This window comes from Polistes dominula, unplaced genomic scaffold, assembly GCF_049000335.1.
Source record: "Polistes dominula isolate Pdom_NZ unplaced genomic scaffold, Pdom_raw_medaka contig_31, whole genome shotgun sequence".
Taxonomy (NCBI): Eukaryota; Metazoa; Arthropoda; class Insecta; order Hymenoptera; family Vespidae; genus Polistes; species Polistes dominula.
Window position 1 is genome coordinate 5,627,757 of NW_028300925.1, and position 18,984 is coordinate 5,646,740.

General features: G+C 32.6%; 1 protein-coding gene across 1 annotated transcript; it reads left to right on the forward strand.

The window, feature by feature from the left end:
- The first annotated feature begins 1,869 nt into the window (after positions 1-1,869).
- LOC107072312 (uncharacterized) lies at positions 1,870-18,774 on the forward strand. The gene is given in 19 exon segments (XM_089170960.1): positions 1,870-2,165; positions 4,854-5,059; positions 5,263-5,504; positions 5,705-5,788; positions 5,869-5,994; positions 6,060-6,200; positions 6,451-6,574; positions 8,725-8,917; positions 9,095-9,338; positions 9,412-9,570; positions 9,645-9,971; positions 10,060-10,429; positions 10,535-10,751; positions 10,832-11,018; positions 11,168-11,393; positions 11,841-13,732; positions 13,795-14,269; positions 14,341-18,053; positions 18,055-18,774. Coding segments are annotated over 18 exon segments (9,189 nt in total). The 5' UTR covers positions 1,870-2,165; position 4,854; the 3' UTR covers positions 18,319-18,774.
- The last annotated feature ends 210 nt before the right edge of the window (positions 18,775-18,984 follow it).

The window sequence follows — 18,984 nt, forward strand, 5'->3', positions numbered from 1 at the left end:
CGCGTGCAATCTTATGCTAATCCAAGCAAGTATATAAGCTACTATTGGTCAGTACTTGACTTCATCCCCTCGAGTATCCCCTCCCATTGGAACCTTCCTAGACCGACCGAACCTACCAACATAGTAGCCTCGTGTCGGCTAACCCTCGCTCTTCAGTGCCGTATCTATTTCGATCGTTGTTATCATCGAAACGAAATTTAACGCTTGCAAATTTTTTTCAAAATTATCTTGATTTTATTCTTTTAACATTAGCGCACGCTCGTTATCTCAAACATCTTTCGAATACTTTTTTTTCCTTAAAAAACCCATTTTATCTGATTAATTATTCTTTTTTAACGATTCTTTATCAAGAATAAAATATTTTCTTTTTTACATCTTATTTTATTCTAACATATTTTAATCATTTGTTTTCCTATTTTTAATTTAAAATAAAACGCATTTAATTTCGAGATGACAAGAACTTGTATACGCTTACTTTGATAAAACTCATAAAGATGACCATAATTCAAAATGACCTATGTCTGCCATTTATAGTTATGATCTACCCCCCACATTGGTTTATAAGTACACGTACCCATTTACAAAACCCGTTATTATTTCTACGTAGATGCAGTTCATTCACCCAGGGTGATACCATAAAAGGAGCCGATACTGCTTACAGTCATATGACACTTGCAACGATGCATTTGTTTTACGCGTGATTTGCATGCGCCAGTCTTTTGCGTATCGTTCACTCGACACGCAATAGCAGATCACTTTGGCGTCCTCATTCCATCGGATGCTAAACTGACTAAATGTTTTTCTTTTCTGTTAGAAGTTCTATAAAATAATTTATTAAATCCATCGGAAAAGATTTTTTTTTACATCAAAAATGAAGATTGGTTGTCAAAAGGTTTTATTTTATATATTATACTTGTATTATAACTTTATGAATAAAATTTAAACATTTGTAAGATTTCTATAAATTAAAAAATACAAAGCGTTTTTAACATGTTCAAAGTATTGCGAATCATTTCGTTAATCTAACAATTGTTATAAAAACTACGAATTATTTTTCAATTTATTAGTACTACTTAATAGACGAATTAAATTCGATTCTCTCCCCACAAAAAAAGAGGCAGACTCTTTAACGACTTCTTTGCAAACAAATCACATCGCCCTCCATTAACGAACCCTCCTGATTGGGGCCCTGACTTATCGAGCTCTGACTCATGGTACCAGAGCAATAGGTTGTGTGTGGTCGCTTTTCTTATAATAGTTAGGATAGATAGAATATTTGCAGAGGAATATTAATTGCTATTTTAACAAAAATTCTTACACGTTATTATATACCCACGAGCATAATTAACACGTATAAGATATGCGATATAATTATAATTATAATACGATACATAACATTTTATACTATTTTAACAAATTTGTTTCTTGTTCTAAGCAAATTTTATTTAAAAAAAGACATTCGAGATATATTATACATAAATAAATAATTATTAATTTTCAACATTTGCTAAAAGAGAAATGATAGAAACTCATGAAAAGAAAAAAATCGTAAGAAGAAAGAACATAAAAGCGCGAATAAATGAAATGTAGGTCAATTCCGATTCGCATAGAAAGCATACTTGAATACCTTCACAATAGGGTTACCATAAAATCTCCTATCGGAGATCGGTCATCATCCAACAAAAGGGTGGTTGCACCCTCGAGTGGCTTACCGAGTTTCTTTTGGTGGGGAGGAATTGTTCCCGACGCGATGTACACGTGACGACGGTCGTCGTGTCGGCGTCGGCGTCGAAGGGGTTAAACGACAAGACTGGCTACCCCTATGAAAGCTTTCCACATGCACACCGTTAGCGGCCACGTGAGGTGTGTTTCTTGCACGATCCTCGAAAATGTCGACCCTCGATCACGGTTGAACAAAACTTACGCGCCAAAAGGATCCTTCCAAAAAACGTCGAGTGGCCAATAAGTAAATTCATTCCTTTCCGCGATGAATGAATTTTATTTTTAAGTGAATTTACTGAAATGAGTTTACTATTTTAGAAAATAAGTGAAATATAGAAAAGGTATATAGAAAAGAAAAAAGTGGATGAGTTGTTTAATACGTGGAACATGTAAAAACATGTATTGTTCGTGGACTCTGACATCCTGAATGATATTATTATCAGGTAAAGAATTTCTTTCTTTTTTTTCTATAAATTATTACTATAAAAATCTTTTAGACAATTCGCAAGATTTAAAATTTGTCAAATAAATTTTATTCACGCGTGCAAATGATTTAGTTGCATTGTATTTGTAATTATATTCGATTGGATTTAAAAAATTACGAATTTTTAATTGATGACTCAGAAAATCTTTTACGATATTTATTGACTAAAATATTTGCCAATATTCTTAATGTTATTTCGACGATTAGAATCATGCTTCATGGTACATCGACTGGCCGATACGAGGTTACATCCATCATCAGCGAAGATATTTGATCGCCCCACATTTTACAACGCGACGGCTGTTGACTTTTTAATAATTGCATTCAACGCTATCAAATCTTGACTCTTTTAGTATTTATTTAAAAAGAAGACGTTCACTTTCATTTTTAAACAATAAAATTGATCGATGATGCTTTCTGAATTAAATTTTAATGCGTATTTTTTTTATTATATTTTGATCGTTTAAGCAATTGGAAGAAACTCATTGAAGAATCGAACAAAATTAATTTCTTATCTGATAAATCTTTGTTCAACAAGTTTAGAGGAATGTTATAGTCATGTTTAAAGACATTTACAAACCAGTCACGTTCTCACGTTGATTAATAATACATAGTCATTCTAGTTGTAGAAGATCCAACTAAAACGTACATTATATGTATAACTAATGAATATTTATGTATCGACTCACAAACCGCCATGTATAATAGTATATAAACCGTAGTCGGTGCGTAATAAAAATAGAGAAAAAAAGGAAACTAGCATCGATCGGAGTCTACTGGACACTGACCGGTAAAAGTCCATTAAAGTATTTTATTATACACGTTATTTTACCAAAACTTCCGGGTAAAATTCAGTAATTTTAATGATATAAAAAAGAAATAATTAAATGTCAATATAAAAGTTTAACCCCTTAAGGAACAATTTTTGCTCAACGTGATACAACGCTGCTCGAGTTAACTCGAGCGTGCAACTTAAGGGGTTAAATCAAAATGACTCTTTAATTTTTTAATTTAACGATTCTATCCTGATTTCTATTTATTTTTTTTTAATTAAATCAAATAGTTTTAATTAGTTAACAAATTAAAAATAAAAATCAAATTATCTACCCCTTACGTTATCTTAAATGTAAAATGCATACACTTTAATATATAAATTGCCATAGAAAATAAAAATTACATAGCCTAAATTTTCTACAAAATATTTTATAAGATTAAAACGCTGTATATGTCCTATAATGCCCACTAAAGCGTAACTTGATTATAGTGTTCGATAGGAACGGTCGATGACCCACATCCCAATTTTTTTTCCTTAACGATTTCATATACGCACACCATATTAAATCCACATATATAAGAGACCAAAAAATAACTACTTTATCATGATTCAATAAAAATACTGTATAGTCCTACGTGTAAATCACACAAGATGTGATATACATAGTGTACAGTTTGCTTTAAGAACAGGTGTTTAAGTGACAAGCAATTCTAACGAATAACGTGTAAAGCAAACCGTAAATCGTTGCTTAAATTTATTATAAAACGATTATCATTATCATCGTCGATTATTGTGGCAAGTAATAATGATCTATTTATAAAGTATTTCTTTCGGTACAATGAAAAGAAAAAAAAGTAATTGTAATAAAAAGTAAAGTAACGATGGTGAATGAAAAACATTAGGTACTGACAATATCGTAGAGATGTATGTAACGATTAGATACGACCTCATTTTACGTTGACAAAATCGATAATCATATTGTTATCAACAAGAATCATTTGTTCTATATGTATAAATCATTTTTTTTAAATATATCAAAACATATATGTTTATTTCTTTATATCGATGAAGTTTCAAAAATAATTAGATACTATTAAAGTATAATAAAATTTCTTTACGAAGTTATTGTTTCTCTATTTTCATCTATACCATCGGCATTTTATTAGCGAGTATCAATTATAGATATTGCGTAAAAGCAGTCATTTGTTCGATCGTTCAACGATCGATATATTTCGTCGAATGTGTGTGTGGGTGTTCTCAGAAATTGGAAACTACGATGAGTCGTAAAAAATGTATTCTGTATTTTCATGAGGAATTCATTGAACTAGTATTCAATATTTTAATCATAAAAATTAGTCATAGCAAGAAATATAAAAATACTATTTTTTCTTTTTTTTTTAAGAACAGACTTAGAGAAAATTTCGAAGAACTTTAACTTACAATTAAAAGAACTATTAGCAAATTAAAGGTATAAAGAAAACTAAAAACCATCAAGGCTTGCCCTATCACGCATCCAAGTAACAAGTGAAGACCACTAACTCATGTAAATAATTAGTGTATTCGATAAAGTGGAATAACGACTATCGGACGGCCAAAAGACTATGCGAATGTTTCTCGATTCTTCTAATATTTAAAGAACAAACAGGAAGTTCAACGTAACGGGTTATCGATTTTTTACTTTGAACCCACTTGTCATCAATTACTAAAGAACTTAGAACATAATATACGTTTACGAATGATTATTTCTATTTATTATAATAATTAAATATTCAAGAATTTTTTCACAAATTAATAATTACTTTTTGTTTATATCGATGCAATTTTAATTATTTTATTTTACGAAATATATATTTGTATAATTTTTTTTTGTAGAATGCCCCTTGCAGGAGCATGGTTTAAAATATGGATTTATTTGGGTTTGATCTTTGGATGGACAATTGGTGCACGACCAAGATTCGATACTTCTACAGATATGGGGTTGGTTTTGATACCAGCAGACGCGGAAGTTGATTCAGTTATATTTCGATTACGAGCTACCGATCAGGATGCAGATTTTCCTCTTATTTTTGAAATAACAGGTAATTATTAACTTACATTTGTCGTAATTGTATAGCAAGATTTTAATCGAATTATCCAAAGAACTAATGAAACTCAAACGATTCTACTCCAAATGTAACCTTTTTTTCTTGTATATTTTTCTTATACCCAGTTAAAAAAACTACTGAAAGTAAAGAAAAAAATGTTACTCACTAAGTCACCGCTTTTGTATTTACCATTGCAGCAACAATTACACCGGTTGTGAGAATCGACAATCTGCCATGTACGCTCTATAATAAAGTGTGCCAGGCTAATGTAATTCTAACGAAACGTCTAATACCTGGCCGTCTTCATGATTTCGCTGTGAGGGTTAAAGACTCCAAGGGTGATTCGAATTCAATGCAAGCAACCATTTCTGTCACGAATGCGACCACTCAACGCGATAAAATATTCCCGCACATTCCTTCTCTGATAATGGTACCCGAGGTAAAACTTAATTGCATTTGCAAACATCGATGGCTTTACATCGAAGTTTAATTGTGTACTTTTCATTATTGCGATCCCTTTATCAATTAATTTTTCTTCGATATTTCTTCGTATTTTCTTTGTAATTACATTGATTAAAAAATTGTAAGTTCATTAGTGATTGATTGACAGTTAATTAATGTCGATTATGAATTTTTAAGGACACTAAACCTGGAAAGGAATTAGATTATTTATTAGTTCGAGCAAATCCTTGGAGTGGTAAGCCAGTATACATCGAATTATGGGTAAGTTTGGTCAACATTATTACTTTGTGTAAATAGCAGCAATAAAAGATGAACATCTTTTTTTTCTTAACACTTTTTAGCAACCAAAAGAATTGTTTACGATCAGACAACGACAAACACCATCGCAAACTCGAGGAGTTATTACGTTAATCGGGGAATTGGATTTCGAAACTCAATCCATGTATACTCTCACAATGTACGCGACGGTGGGTTTACTCATCCTCTTATCTTCGATAGAATTATTTTCAATCTAAGCGATTTCATTGTTTAGGATCCTTACACAGAACCTGGAAAGGATACAAGAAATATTGCTGGTCTAAACGTTGTTATTGTAGTCCAAGATGTTCAGGACGTTCCACCGATTTTTACTTTGGCACCTCCTTTAACGAGACTCAACAATTCTGTACAACCTGTAAGCATTTCAATTATACTATTTCTCTCTGTGTAATACTTTAATTTTATTTAAATTAAATAAGTAGTATAAAATTATTTAATTAGTATAAACTTCATTAATATGCAAATTAATTTCCATTTTTTATTATATAAAAAAACGGATATAAATCAATTAAAAAAATGATTTGTTTAGTTCGGTCACTCACCTTTCGTGAGTGAATTGTTTTTATTATCAATATGTAAGAAAAAATATTTCTATCTTTATTTAGGGGGATGTAATATTACGAGTTCATGCAGAAGATGGAGATAAGGGAGTTCCTCGAGAAATCGCATACGGTCTCGTGTCAGAGGGCAATCCCTTCACACCGTTTTTTAATATCTCAGAAACGACAGGTGAGTAAACATAAAGACGAGCTTCTTATTTTAAAATAAAAAATCCTTTTAAAAGTATGCAAATAAGAACATACAAGAAAATTCATATATTTTCTGTTAACTTAATCGCTGTAATTCTGCATGGAATGACCTAAAATTACCTTCATTATGATTTGTATTATTTCTATTTTCTATTTTCTACTTGCTATTTGTACAACTTATTTTGACTTCGTGAAAGAAGAAATCGAGATCTCTTCTTGAGATAGTACGTTTTTACTAAGATTGCCATGAGTAAAGATTGATTTGAAAGATAAAGATCCCTCTAACACGAATTCAAATGGTTTTCTTGTTTTTTTGAAGCATCTCATAAAATGACTATTACGTTGGATACAAATTTACGGGTGTAAGAAGTCATTCGGAAGATCGATATTTGTAAAAGGGAAATCTATTTAACGTCTTGGTCACCATTGTTTGGAAAAACCGAATGACGTCTTTAATTTATGTCCAGCACACATTACTGACCCCGTTTCAGCGAAAACCTTTCGACAATGACTAAAGACGGAAATTAATTCTCCATGAGATCAATGATTTCAATCTATTTTTATTTTTCTTTCTTTTATTTTTTTTTTTTTTTTTAATTTTATTTCTTCACTATCCTCCGTTGTTATCTCTCCGACAATGATTCATCGCTTTTCATGCATCAGACGGAATCGGAAAGAGAAAGGAAAATTACGCGCGTAATTTCTCGGTGATAGATAAAACGGATCGATGTTCGTCGACGTCTAGAGCATATTTGAGTTTAAGGTATGAAAACGAAATATGTTCTCTTATATCGAAGTCTTAAATAAAATAATACTTTTTTTTCGTACAATAACAAAAAGTGAAGAAAAAATAATGTTTAGAGTTAAATATTTAAGCAGAGAATAATCGCGTCAAATAAAACGTAAATAAATTAACGAATAAAGTAGAGTAAATGAGTACATTAAATCAAGTTAAGTGTGTGTGTACTATATAACTACGAAGTACCGTAATATACTACGACCGTTACTACTATGAATGAATTATCGTCGATATTACGAATTAGTTCTCGAGATTTGTAATTTGCGTGCCCTTTTACTTTCTCTTATCATTTTTCAAAAGAAAAGAATATCAAATGCGTCCCAAAGGCTAATTTCTTATCCGAGGTCATCAAGATATTTGAATTTTTCGTCGAATGAGTCATACTCGAGGTAAGAAGGCAAACGAAAAGAAATGACCACGACTCTGGCCAGTTTTACAAGCGAAAGTATCGATCGTACGAAGGGTCACTCTCTGCTTTTCTGACTATGATGCTTATCTTTTCTTGGCAAGGAGCATGCGATATAATACATGTATTTGTATTTCTTATATACATACACGTATATGCATACACACATTGAACGTTAACAATTTCTTGAACCTATTCTGCCTGTTCTTACAATTGCCGTTGTCGTTATTTTATATTTAAAGCCACGCGTTTCTGTTTTCCACCCTTTTTACGTGTTTTACTTTGAGTAAAACAGAAATAAGGGACACGCATTAAAACGAGAATTATTCTTAGTGCGTTACAAATTTCACGTTGAGAGAAAATAAATTACAAAGCTGGAAATTGCATATTAATCACGCGAATAATACAATTTCTACAAAATTATATTTTTAATAAAAAAAATATTAGAATATTAATAGCAATTGTAATTATTAAACAGAATGGTAAATGTGAAAATGGAATGAGTACAAACATTTATTTTATTAGTTATTTGTAATTAATATTACTTACATGATAATTCAAAATATTTTAATTCTTTTAACTTATTCCACTTTCATAATTATTGACATAAATATGTATAAAATATTAAACAGATAGTTATTACACTATTATTATTGGTTTCAACTTTTGAAACTTTAAAACAGGTAATATGAATCCTATAGTCATCACTTACAGGAAGAAGTTTTATACTTTCCAACTATAGTCGTTCCGTTTTATACAACGAATGGAAGCTATGATTATGCCAAAATAAACCTGTTCAAAGAACGAAAAATCAGACCATATATGATCTCAAGTATCGATTATCTTGATATTAGCTATTAATGTTTAGAAAAAGAATAAGAAAATAAGGGAACTCGTTTCATTAATGATGGACTTCCTCTTTTAGGAGAAATCGTTTTAGCTAGACCGTTGGAGGAACTAACACAAATCACTCACGTCGGTGCACCTGTCGTGCTCAGCGTCGTCGCGGAAGAAATTAGAAGGACCAGAGAGGAACCACCTGCACAGGCAACAGTCGTTGAAGTTGGACTTTTGCTTGGGGAACCAGGAAATAGTCCTCCCTATTTCGAAAGTGACACGTTAGTTTTACAAAAATATTAAAAATATTATGCGAACGATTTATGTTGCTTATAATTATTTACCTTTCATCTAAGAGAATAAATTTTAAAATGTTTTTTCAAAACTGTTATATTAAGTTGATCCAAAAATAATTTTATTTATATTTTTTTATGCTAATATTATAAATATATTCGCAGTTACGTTACGGTGATAGACGAAAATTTAGAACCGGGAAGTATAATTACTTTTGGCGATCAATATTCGACGAGAGTACGGGATGAAGATATCGGTAAAGCTGGTGTATTCGCTCTCAAGTTGGAAAATAATAATGGCACTTTTGAGATTAATCCTACCGTTGCTGAACGTACTGCGAGTTTCACTATTACGGTTCGAGATAATACATTTATCGATTATGAAACATACAAGAGCTTGATCTTCAAGGTAAATCTATTTTTAATGTTAGCTATTTATAAAAAAATAATGAAGGCATTATTTAAAATAAATTGTATTCTAGATTGTAGCTCAAGAAGTTGGTCCAGCAACAAATTTATCTACATCCGTACCAGTAACGATTTATTTAAGAGATGTCAATGATAATCCACCGATTTTTGAACAGGATTCTTACGAAGTGACACTTTCGGAAAATGTAACAGCCGGTACTCGTGTCGTGCAGGTAATAAATTGATTGCAGATAAAAATGAGAAAAAATACGACTTAAATAAAAGTAGAATTTTGTTTTTTGAAAAGGTACACGCTACAGATAAAGATACAGGAGATTTCGGTAACATACAATACACTCGGATAATCGGACAAGGAAGTGAAGCGTTCACAATGGATCCAGATAGAGGATTGATAACAGTAGCGATGGGATCTTCTTTGGATCGTGAGATTGCACCTAGATTGGAATTATCTATCGAAGCACGAGATGAAAATGGTCAAGGCAATCGTGGTGTTGTTCCTTTAATAGTAAATTTACTCGATGTGAATGATAACGTACCGATATTCGAAAAAAGTATTTACATATTCTTCTTAAATTCTGATTTGACCAATTTCACATCACCAGCTATGATCAAGGTACTTAAATATTTATATCATTTAATTTTATTTATTTGTATAAATTTGTACGTTATAATAATTAAAAAATTGTGTTTATATTATACAGGCTACAGACGCGGATGCTGAACCACCAAATAACGTGATAAGATACGAAATAATTCATGGAAACTACGAGAATAAATTTCATCTAAATGAAATTACAGGTGAACTGATTTTACGATCACCACTCACAAGAGTTCGAAGAAAGAAACAAAGTGCTACCGAGAAATTAGCTAGCAAATCACAGAAAGAGTTACATCGAGATAATACGAAAGAATCAATATTAAAAACGATAACCACGACGGCGACTAATCTTAAAATGTCAAAATTATTCAAGAGGAGTCCTTTTAAAAATGAATTGTTAAAGCGTATTCGAAAAAAACGAGCTGATGATGATAATGCTCTGTACACGTTAACAGCTAGAGCATACGATCTTGGTAATTTTTAAATGTACATGAATATTTTCATAAGTACCTATAATAAAATAAGAAATTTTTTTTTTCTATAAATATGTTAAATTGTATTTTTAATAATTGTCATAGGTGTACCACATTTGTCGAGTTTAACACAAATAAGAATAACCAGTGGTGGGGCAGCAGAGGATCGTATTGTAACGTTCGTTTTACCAGAAGAAAATCCAGATCCAATAAAAACTGCGAAAACATTGGCTACGATAACAGGAGCAAGAGTAACTGTTCAAGAGATTCGTCCTTACGTTGGAATCAACCTCACATCTGATATGCCAAGTGATGCTAAAAAGTTAGCTCTTAATAACTATTTTCAATATTTTTAAACAAACATGATACTTGATCAACATCGTCTTTGATGAATAATTTTAGAAGTATCGTCGTTGCACGTGTGGAAAAAAGTACTTCCTTTGTGGACATAGAAAAAATTCGAGAAACTTTAGCGGCTAATGGAGTTGGGATAATAAATGCTTCAGTTATGATGCCTGATTTTACTGGAAAAACTACCACCACTAATATCACCAATACTGTTACCAACGTGCAAAACGAAGAAGTTATAGTGAGTATACCTAAAATTATGTTTAGTATAATATTTATTTTATTTGGATTTAAATTATTATTATATTATAATCGATTATATATTTTAAATTTTCCAAATTTTTAATATTTCATATTTTCTAGAAATAAAAAGACAGGATTATGTTTCAGACGGTGTACAAAGCAGAGAATAAAATACTTTTCTGGCTGCTGATAATTCTAGGTTTATTGATGCTCCTTGCAATAGCTGCGTTGATTATTTGTTGCATTTGTCCTAGCTGTCCATTTTACATGGCACCTAGAAAACGTCGAGTCCAATCATCGGAAACTTTAATCGTCCGATCGGACGGAAGGCCAAAGAGACATCTTCATCGGAAGCAACCTACGATCGTTCATGGTAACTAAATCGGAAGACATCAATCTGTACGAGTTCGTGAACTTTTCTAACAAGTTCACTTTAATTTATCTATTAAAACCAGAAATTATGAAATACGAAATATCTGTTTTATAATGATCTAGTGTGTTTGAATAATTATACTGCCACATATATAAATACATAAATAATATGCTAACACTTTAGAAATATATGACTGTTTGTTTAAAAATATTTGACAAGTGTGTGATCAATTGAATTATATTTATCGTATTTATATCAAATTTGTAATATCATAACATAACTAAAAATTTGTATAACATAACTTTCGATCGATCGAAATAGACATATTAAACTCATTCAGAAAAAGATCATTTTATATAATATCAAACCACACACTATACTTTTAAAATAAAATACAAAATATAGAGATAAGAAAGGAAACTTATACCTAAGATTATATGTTTCTAGTAACCAATAACCAGGAAAGGAAACAAGCATGGAGTGCTGATCCAACCCGAAGCAACTGGCAATTCAATAGGCGGAACGTGAAAAATTGTGGCTTGGCTTCGCTACCAGGTGACGTAGCTTATGTTTCCACGCATGCAAACGAAGGAAGAATGAACGAGGAGTCCTCGAGAAAGCAACGAGATGATTTGATTTATGATACTTCTGGAAGAATCACTGGGCAAGAACGAATGTATGTAGAAGATATTGAGAGTATGAAAATGAGAGATTATCATATGGACAATGATGTAGAATCTATGAAACGACATGAAATCGAACGTAGTCCTGATCATCCTCGACAGAGTTATAGATATGAACAAGAGCAAGATATGGACGACGAGAGAACAGTCAGAGAGCAACATTTTTATCGTGAAGGTAACGCGGAAATTTTGCGATTGGTAACAAGAGGACAGGTCGAGGATAACGTGATTCAACATCGTGGTACAACAGTAATCGTAGATGGCAAAGATATTATCTTAAAAAGATTTATGGAAGATCAAAAAATGAGACAAGAAGCATCGATTCAAGATCTCGATGGTACACGAAGTATAGAATCAACACAAAGAGTCAGAGAAACTACTCACCAGCAACCAGAGATTATTCTGATACCGCAATCCCTAAACATCGCTCATAACCAGCAGCACGTGGATGAAAGTGGTCCAGGTGTTCAGAGATTACTTATCGATCGTATTGATTACGATGATACCCCTAAAGAGAAAGTTACTCATATCTCTGACATACAAGCTAACAGAGAAGAATCTACAATTGTTGGTGAAGCTTCTGAAAGTACCGAGAGACCAACGATTCCAACCAAAGATAACGCACAACCCGTTAATGTTCAATCTTACTCGTACCATGACATGGAATTGGCACGGCAAAACGCTTTGCTGACAAGACTTTTATTGGAACGAGAAACTCGTGTAAGTGGGCCAGCCATGATGGATTCTACAAGCTATTTGGAGACTCAAAGTTTACCTGGACAGGTAGCTATTGCAACTCAAACCGATAGGACTACTGCAACTCAAACAGACAGACACGTTCGAAGTAGAAGTGACAATGATGAATCTGAAGACGAGTCGAGGATAAGGAAAAAAATGAAAACTAAAAAGAGATACGAGAGTGATTCGAAAAGGACCAGAACTTTGTGGATGAAGTCACCGATAGAAGAAGAAAGAAGTCCATGTTTTGATAAACGTTTGAGTATTCTTCGAAAGAAAGTAAAGGAGGTCAAAGATGGAAGGAAGATTTCTATAGAACCTGAAGTTCTCCGTGAAATATCTGACTCTTTGGACGACAACGGAAGTTCTGGCAAAGGAGATGATAAAGAAACGAAAACGTACGAACGATCAACAGAAGAAACCAGTATCAGATATGAAATATTAAACGAGGCGGACAATGATAGTCCTTCATCTACCGAAATCACCAAAGATAAATTCGACAATGTTTTCAGTGAAAAAACTCATTATCGTGGACACGATGATCGAGAAACTAAAATGATCGATTCAACTTGTTCTTCTACCGAACCCAAAGAAACGAGGGAAAAACATTCGGAAAAAGAAGCAACTAGTCCGAAGAAGGAAACAAAAAAGAGTCAAAAAAAAAGTGAAAGTAAACCTACTTTTCGAATATTGGAAAGGGAAATTACATTGTTGACGAAAAAACTCAGTAAACTAGGTGAAAAGAAGACTCAAGAAAGTACAGGAAGTGGAAGTACGATTCAAGAAAAAACTACTACCAGTAGTACGAAAAAAAGTTCGAAGAAGGACGTAGATCAGAAGATGTCTAAAAGGAAAGAAGATTCGAGTAAGAATCGAACAAAGATCTCTACAGAACCGACTCCTAGCACTTCGAAAATTGTAGAAAAAGGAACTAATCAAAAAAGGAAGGAACTGTAACTAAACTCAAACACAAGTTAAAGTATCAGCAAGCTCAAGTTACGAGCACTGGAAGCTCCGAAATAGAAGACACTCATGAAAAGTCGAGAAAAGAGAGTTCAGAATCGAGTAAAGAAAATGTTAAAGATAAGCAACTACCAACAACTACGTTTCATTCTAAAATCAAAAGACAATCTCACGTTGAGGAAGAAAAAGAAAATGTCATATCTAAGGATCAAGATAGCGAAAAACAAAAGGAATTTTCGAAAGAACGTTCGAAGTTTGGAAAATTAGATAAATCGATAAGCCGTTTGCAAAAAGAAAGTTTATCGGAAGAGTTCAGCGCAAGTACTGGTTCGGATCAAATCGAAAGTAAAAAGGAGTTTGGTCCTCGTCGAAATTTCGATAAAAGAATGAGTACAAGCTCTTCTGATAATGTTTCCAGACAACCGGGTCAAAGAAAGTCGAGAAAAATGCGAGTACATCAAACTACAAAAGTTTCTGATATTTCGTTAAAGGGTACCCCAGAAAAGGAGGATACCGACAAACACAAAACGAGTTCGGATGATAAAAATGTTAAAAAAAATCGAAATTAATTAAAATGCATGCTGATGGGAAGAAGAAAATGACTGTAGTTAAAAGTGATTTAGAAAGTACAGAAAATGATGATCGTATGATATCATTGAAAGACGCTTTGAAAGATTTTGTGGGTTTTAGACGTAGCAAACAAGACACGAGCGAGGAACAAACGTTTACCGATAATTTCGTGGAAATATCGAAGGAAACATCCTTACAGGAAAAAGATAAAATCGAAGAAAATGTTAAGAGTAAAGTAGAAGAAAAAATATCTGAAGATTCAATAAAACATGATACTGTAGATCTTGAAGATAAAGATAAAGAGAAAATAAAACAATCTGAAAATGGTAAAAACCAAAATATCGAAATTATAGATTTTCAAGATACAGATAAAGAGGAAATAAAACAATCTCAAAATAAAGACCAAGAGATCGAAATCACTGACGTCCCTTCCAAGGATATTGAAGAAGATACAATAAATAATGTAAAAGAAAATAGAAAAACTTTGGAATCATGTGAAGTTGATAATAAAAATTACGTCGATAAAAAGAAAACCGTAGAGAAATTTGTCGAAGAATTACAAAAAGAGATCTATATGTCTCGTATATCAGATAAAGAAAAAACCGAGATTACAAGTACTACGAGTGTGTCCCCGATCGATAAGATCTTATCGGAAACTACAATAATTCCGAGTACGTCTACGAATATAATCCATGAAAAAATATCTTTTCCAGATAACGTTGATAAAATTGATTCCAAGGTTGGAACAGAAGTAACAAAAGAAAAAGATGAAATAACTGAGGAGAAAGATACCAAAGAATCTTTCGAAACTGAAAGAAAGGATGATTCGTCTGTTAAAGATAGTAAACTAATTTCTATATCCATAGATACCGAAAAAGATACAAAATCACTCGATCAATCTGCAAAGGAAGATAACGAGGCTACTAAACAATTAATTGAAATTACTGACAAGGACTTACAAGTTACGAAGGACAATGGTAAAGTTAAAGAAATTGAAGATAAAGCAAGTTTATCTGAATCTGTGCAGGATAAAGATGAAAAGAAGGACGAGGAAAAAGATATTTTAACGATATCAAAAGAACCAAGTTCTTTTATGGCCACGACAAAAATGATAAAAACGGCTTTAGAAATTACGAGTAAACACAGTTCACCGCAAGAAAGTGACAAGGATGAAAAGTTTGAATTAAAGGAGACGACTATCGAAAAAAGTGAAAAAGATCATGCACGTATAGACTCTCCTGAAGTTGATAAAATTATAAAAAGTAATGATAAAAGAGATTCAATTATTGTAAGTGCAGAAGTGCATGCTGGACAAATTGTTGAACAAACTCCAGATAAAAACCAGGATACTGACGAAAGTAAAGAAACATTAAGTTCTGTACAAGATAAAGATAAGGTTGATATATCTGTCTCTAAGAAAGGTACAAAAAATATTATTGAAGAACTTACAGTTAAAATATCGCCAGTAAAAGATGTTTCTGAGTATCATGAGATGAAAGATACAGAATTTACTCCTTACGAAGATAAACCCATGGAAGTTATTGAACAGAGTATTGTAAATGAAGAAAAAGATAGTACTGAAAAATCTCAAGTAAAAACAGAAGAAACGACATTACAACAGGAGGAAGAAAAAGGAGTTTATAAAAGCGATGAAATTGAAATCAAAAAAGATGAAAGTGATGAAGAGAAGCAAAAATTAGAGAGGACTTTGATTGAATTAGATCCAAAAGAACAAGAGAGTAAACCCACAGAAAAAGAAACCGACAAAGAAGATGTTCATTCAGAAATTTTAAAAGATAAAATAACAGATTTGACATCTTCAAAAGATTTTGAAACTCATGAAAAGGAAGAACTAGAAAAAATCCAAATCATTAGTTTACCTTCGACTGAACCCGAAGTTTCAACTTTAGCAGACGTGAAAGATCGATTAACCAGCGAAGAAGAAAGCATAGAAATAAAAACGATTGAGGAATTAAAGAATTCTACTGTTGAAAAGATTTCGAGTAATTCGATTAGAGTAGAAAAACCATCGAAACCACCATCGCCGATTCAAACACAAGAACCATCGGTCGTCCATGAGGAATCCGAAATAAAAACTGAAACGATGAAAATCGATCAAGACGAAAAAGAAAGTGGGTCACCTGAGGTTACCAAAACTATGAAAGAATTAAAATTCGACGAGAAAACTCAATTACGAACAGACGATAAGGATTTTACCGAGAAGGAAACCTTAATCTTATTGGAGGACAAAGGTAATCAAGGTAGTATAATTAAATTAGAGAAGGAAGAGGATCAAGAAGACAAAGAAGATTCGAGTAAACAAGATAAGTTTGTTGAAAAGCCAGATCAGAGGAGTATGCAACCAGGAGAGGAGTTTACAAAAAAAGGACTTCAAACAAGGACGGAGGAATACGAAAACGTAAGCCCAACCATTTTTACGAGCATTATCGATACTCTGGAAGATTCTGATGAGAGTGATTCATCCAGTGATATTTCTAGGAAAACAACACTGACCACGAGACCCTACCAAACGCCTCGGCACCGCGCTAAGGATGTTCCTGAAAAAGAAAGCCTTTCAAAGGAAATGACCGAAAGTATATCTGCTGTTGATGACATGAAATTGACGGTCGAAGAGGTAAAAGATGAAAGTGGGGAACAACGAGTGGTCGATGTAACCATGGATGGTATAAAAAATCTCCCTAGTGTTCTGCACGAGACAACGGAGCTAAAGAAAAGTTTAATTGATAAAGATATCGTTGAAGCAGATAAAAAATCGATAGGAACAGTTTTTATAGAAAAAAGTTCGACCCCGATAGAAGAAACTTCAAGTGTAGGTACTAAAAGTCAAGAAAAGATATCTAGTCTTAAAAAACCAGAGGATATGAAAGATCTCAAGGATACAAAAACAACGAAGATAAAAGATGATTCGAAAACTGAAAAACAAGATAAATTTGACGAGAGTAAAGACAAACTAGTTAAAAAACCAGATAAAGATACGAAAGGAAGGAAACAGTTTCTAGAACGCTCGAGAGTTGCTGCTCGTAAGGACAATAAAAATTCTTTAGAGGAAATAACTGATACTAAAAAAGATTATTCGTCGGATAAAACCTCTCAACAATCTAAACGTCGTTCTCCCAAATCGATCGAAAATCAATCGGAGAAAAAATTAGAAACCGAAAAAATAAAGGCTACGTCAAAAAAGACAGAAGATCGTGAGAAACGATCGAAATCGACAAAATCGTCAAGCAGTGGTGAAAAATCTTCGAGTCCTCCAAAAACAGGTGACACCGACACTGGTAAGACTAGATCGAAATACATGGCTTGGTACACCCAGAAAAGAGAAGAAATGGAAAAGAAAAGAGAAGCTAAAAAAGCCGAAGAACAGGACGAACAGGATCAATTACCGCGTTGGTTGAAAAGGAGTTTGGCTCATCGAAGATCAATTCCGGATGAGAAAAAAAAATTGGATATTAAGACACCGGAAGTAACACCGAGAACAAGACGTAAAATAAAGCCTTTGGTGAACGTGGAGTCTGAACAATTGAAAGCTATTGTTCGTCAAGGACGAAAATTAAGGAAAGCTGAAGGTGGTCAATACGAAGATCCTCCGATTCAAATTTTTGCATCGACTCCACCTACGCCAGCACCAACCGAATCGAAATATCCTCGTCATCATCTCTTTCAACATTCCGAGTATAAATACGAAAAAAATCCCACCACCATTTTACCTTCATCCTCCACCACCACCTCACCCCTCGCCACAATTATCACCGGAACATTACGATCCTCAACGAACGACGGAGTTTGTCAGACCAGAATTGGAACTTGATTCTGGTGCTGGTATATCGATGACAACAGGAACGAGATTGAGACATCAACAACTTCTTGAGAAGAAGAGCGTTTTTGATATCGCTTATAGTGAAGCTGCACCATCCCAATTACGAGCTGACAGTACAACGCCGCCTTCTTAATTGATATATCAGCTTGAATGTTATAAAATCTGAACAATATGTTGTCATATTAAAAACGTGCAATAAAATATACATGAGATATCGTGATTTAAATGAGACTAACTGTGAGATAATAAAATATGTAAAAGAAGTAAAGGAACGAATGTGTGAAATAGATACGAAGAATATTTTCAATTTTTAATTTAAATATTTCAATAATGTTAAGTCATTTGGTCGAGGTTATAGAATTAGAAAAAAAACTTTATTAAAGATCGTAGCCTCCAAAATAAAGGACCAAACATTTGTGAATATAGTATTTCATCTAATATTTCAATATTCTCTCTGTGGCTATTTTTAAATAAAAATTTAATAAATATTTCTATCGTATCGAGCAAGGTGCATCTTCTGTTATCACTACTGCCGTTGAATAATGATACGAATTCATTAATTTTTAAGCACATCGAATCGATGAACAAATTTTTTATTACGACTGTTGGCTCATTGTAACGGTGTTTGTATTAATCTTGTAAATACATGTGTATAAAAACTCAAACAAATAGTGTCAACGTTAATCGTCAATCACCTTTTTATTTAATATACATTACAAATTCATTTTATTCATTAGTATATATATATTAATTATGGGTATTTTGGAAGAAAAAGGAAATTAGTATATTAGAAGCAAAA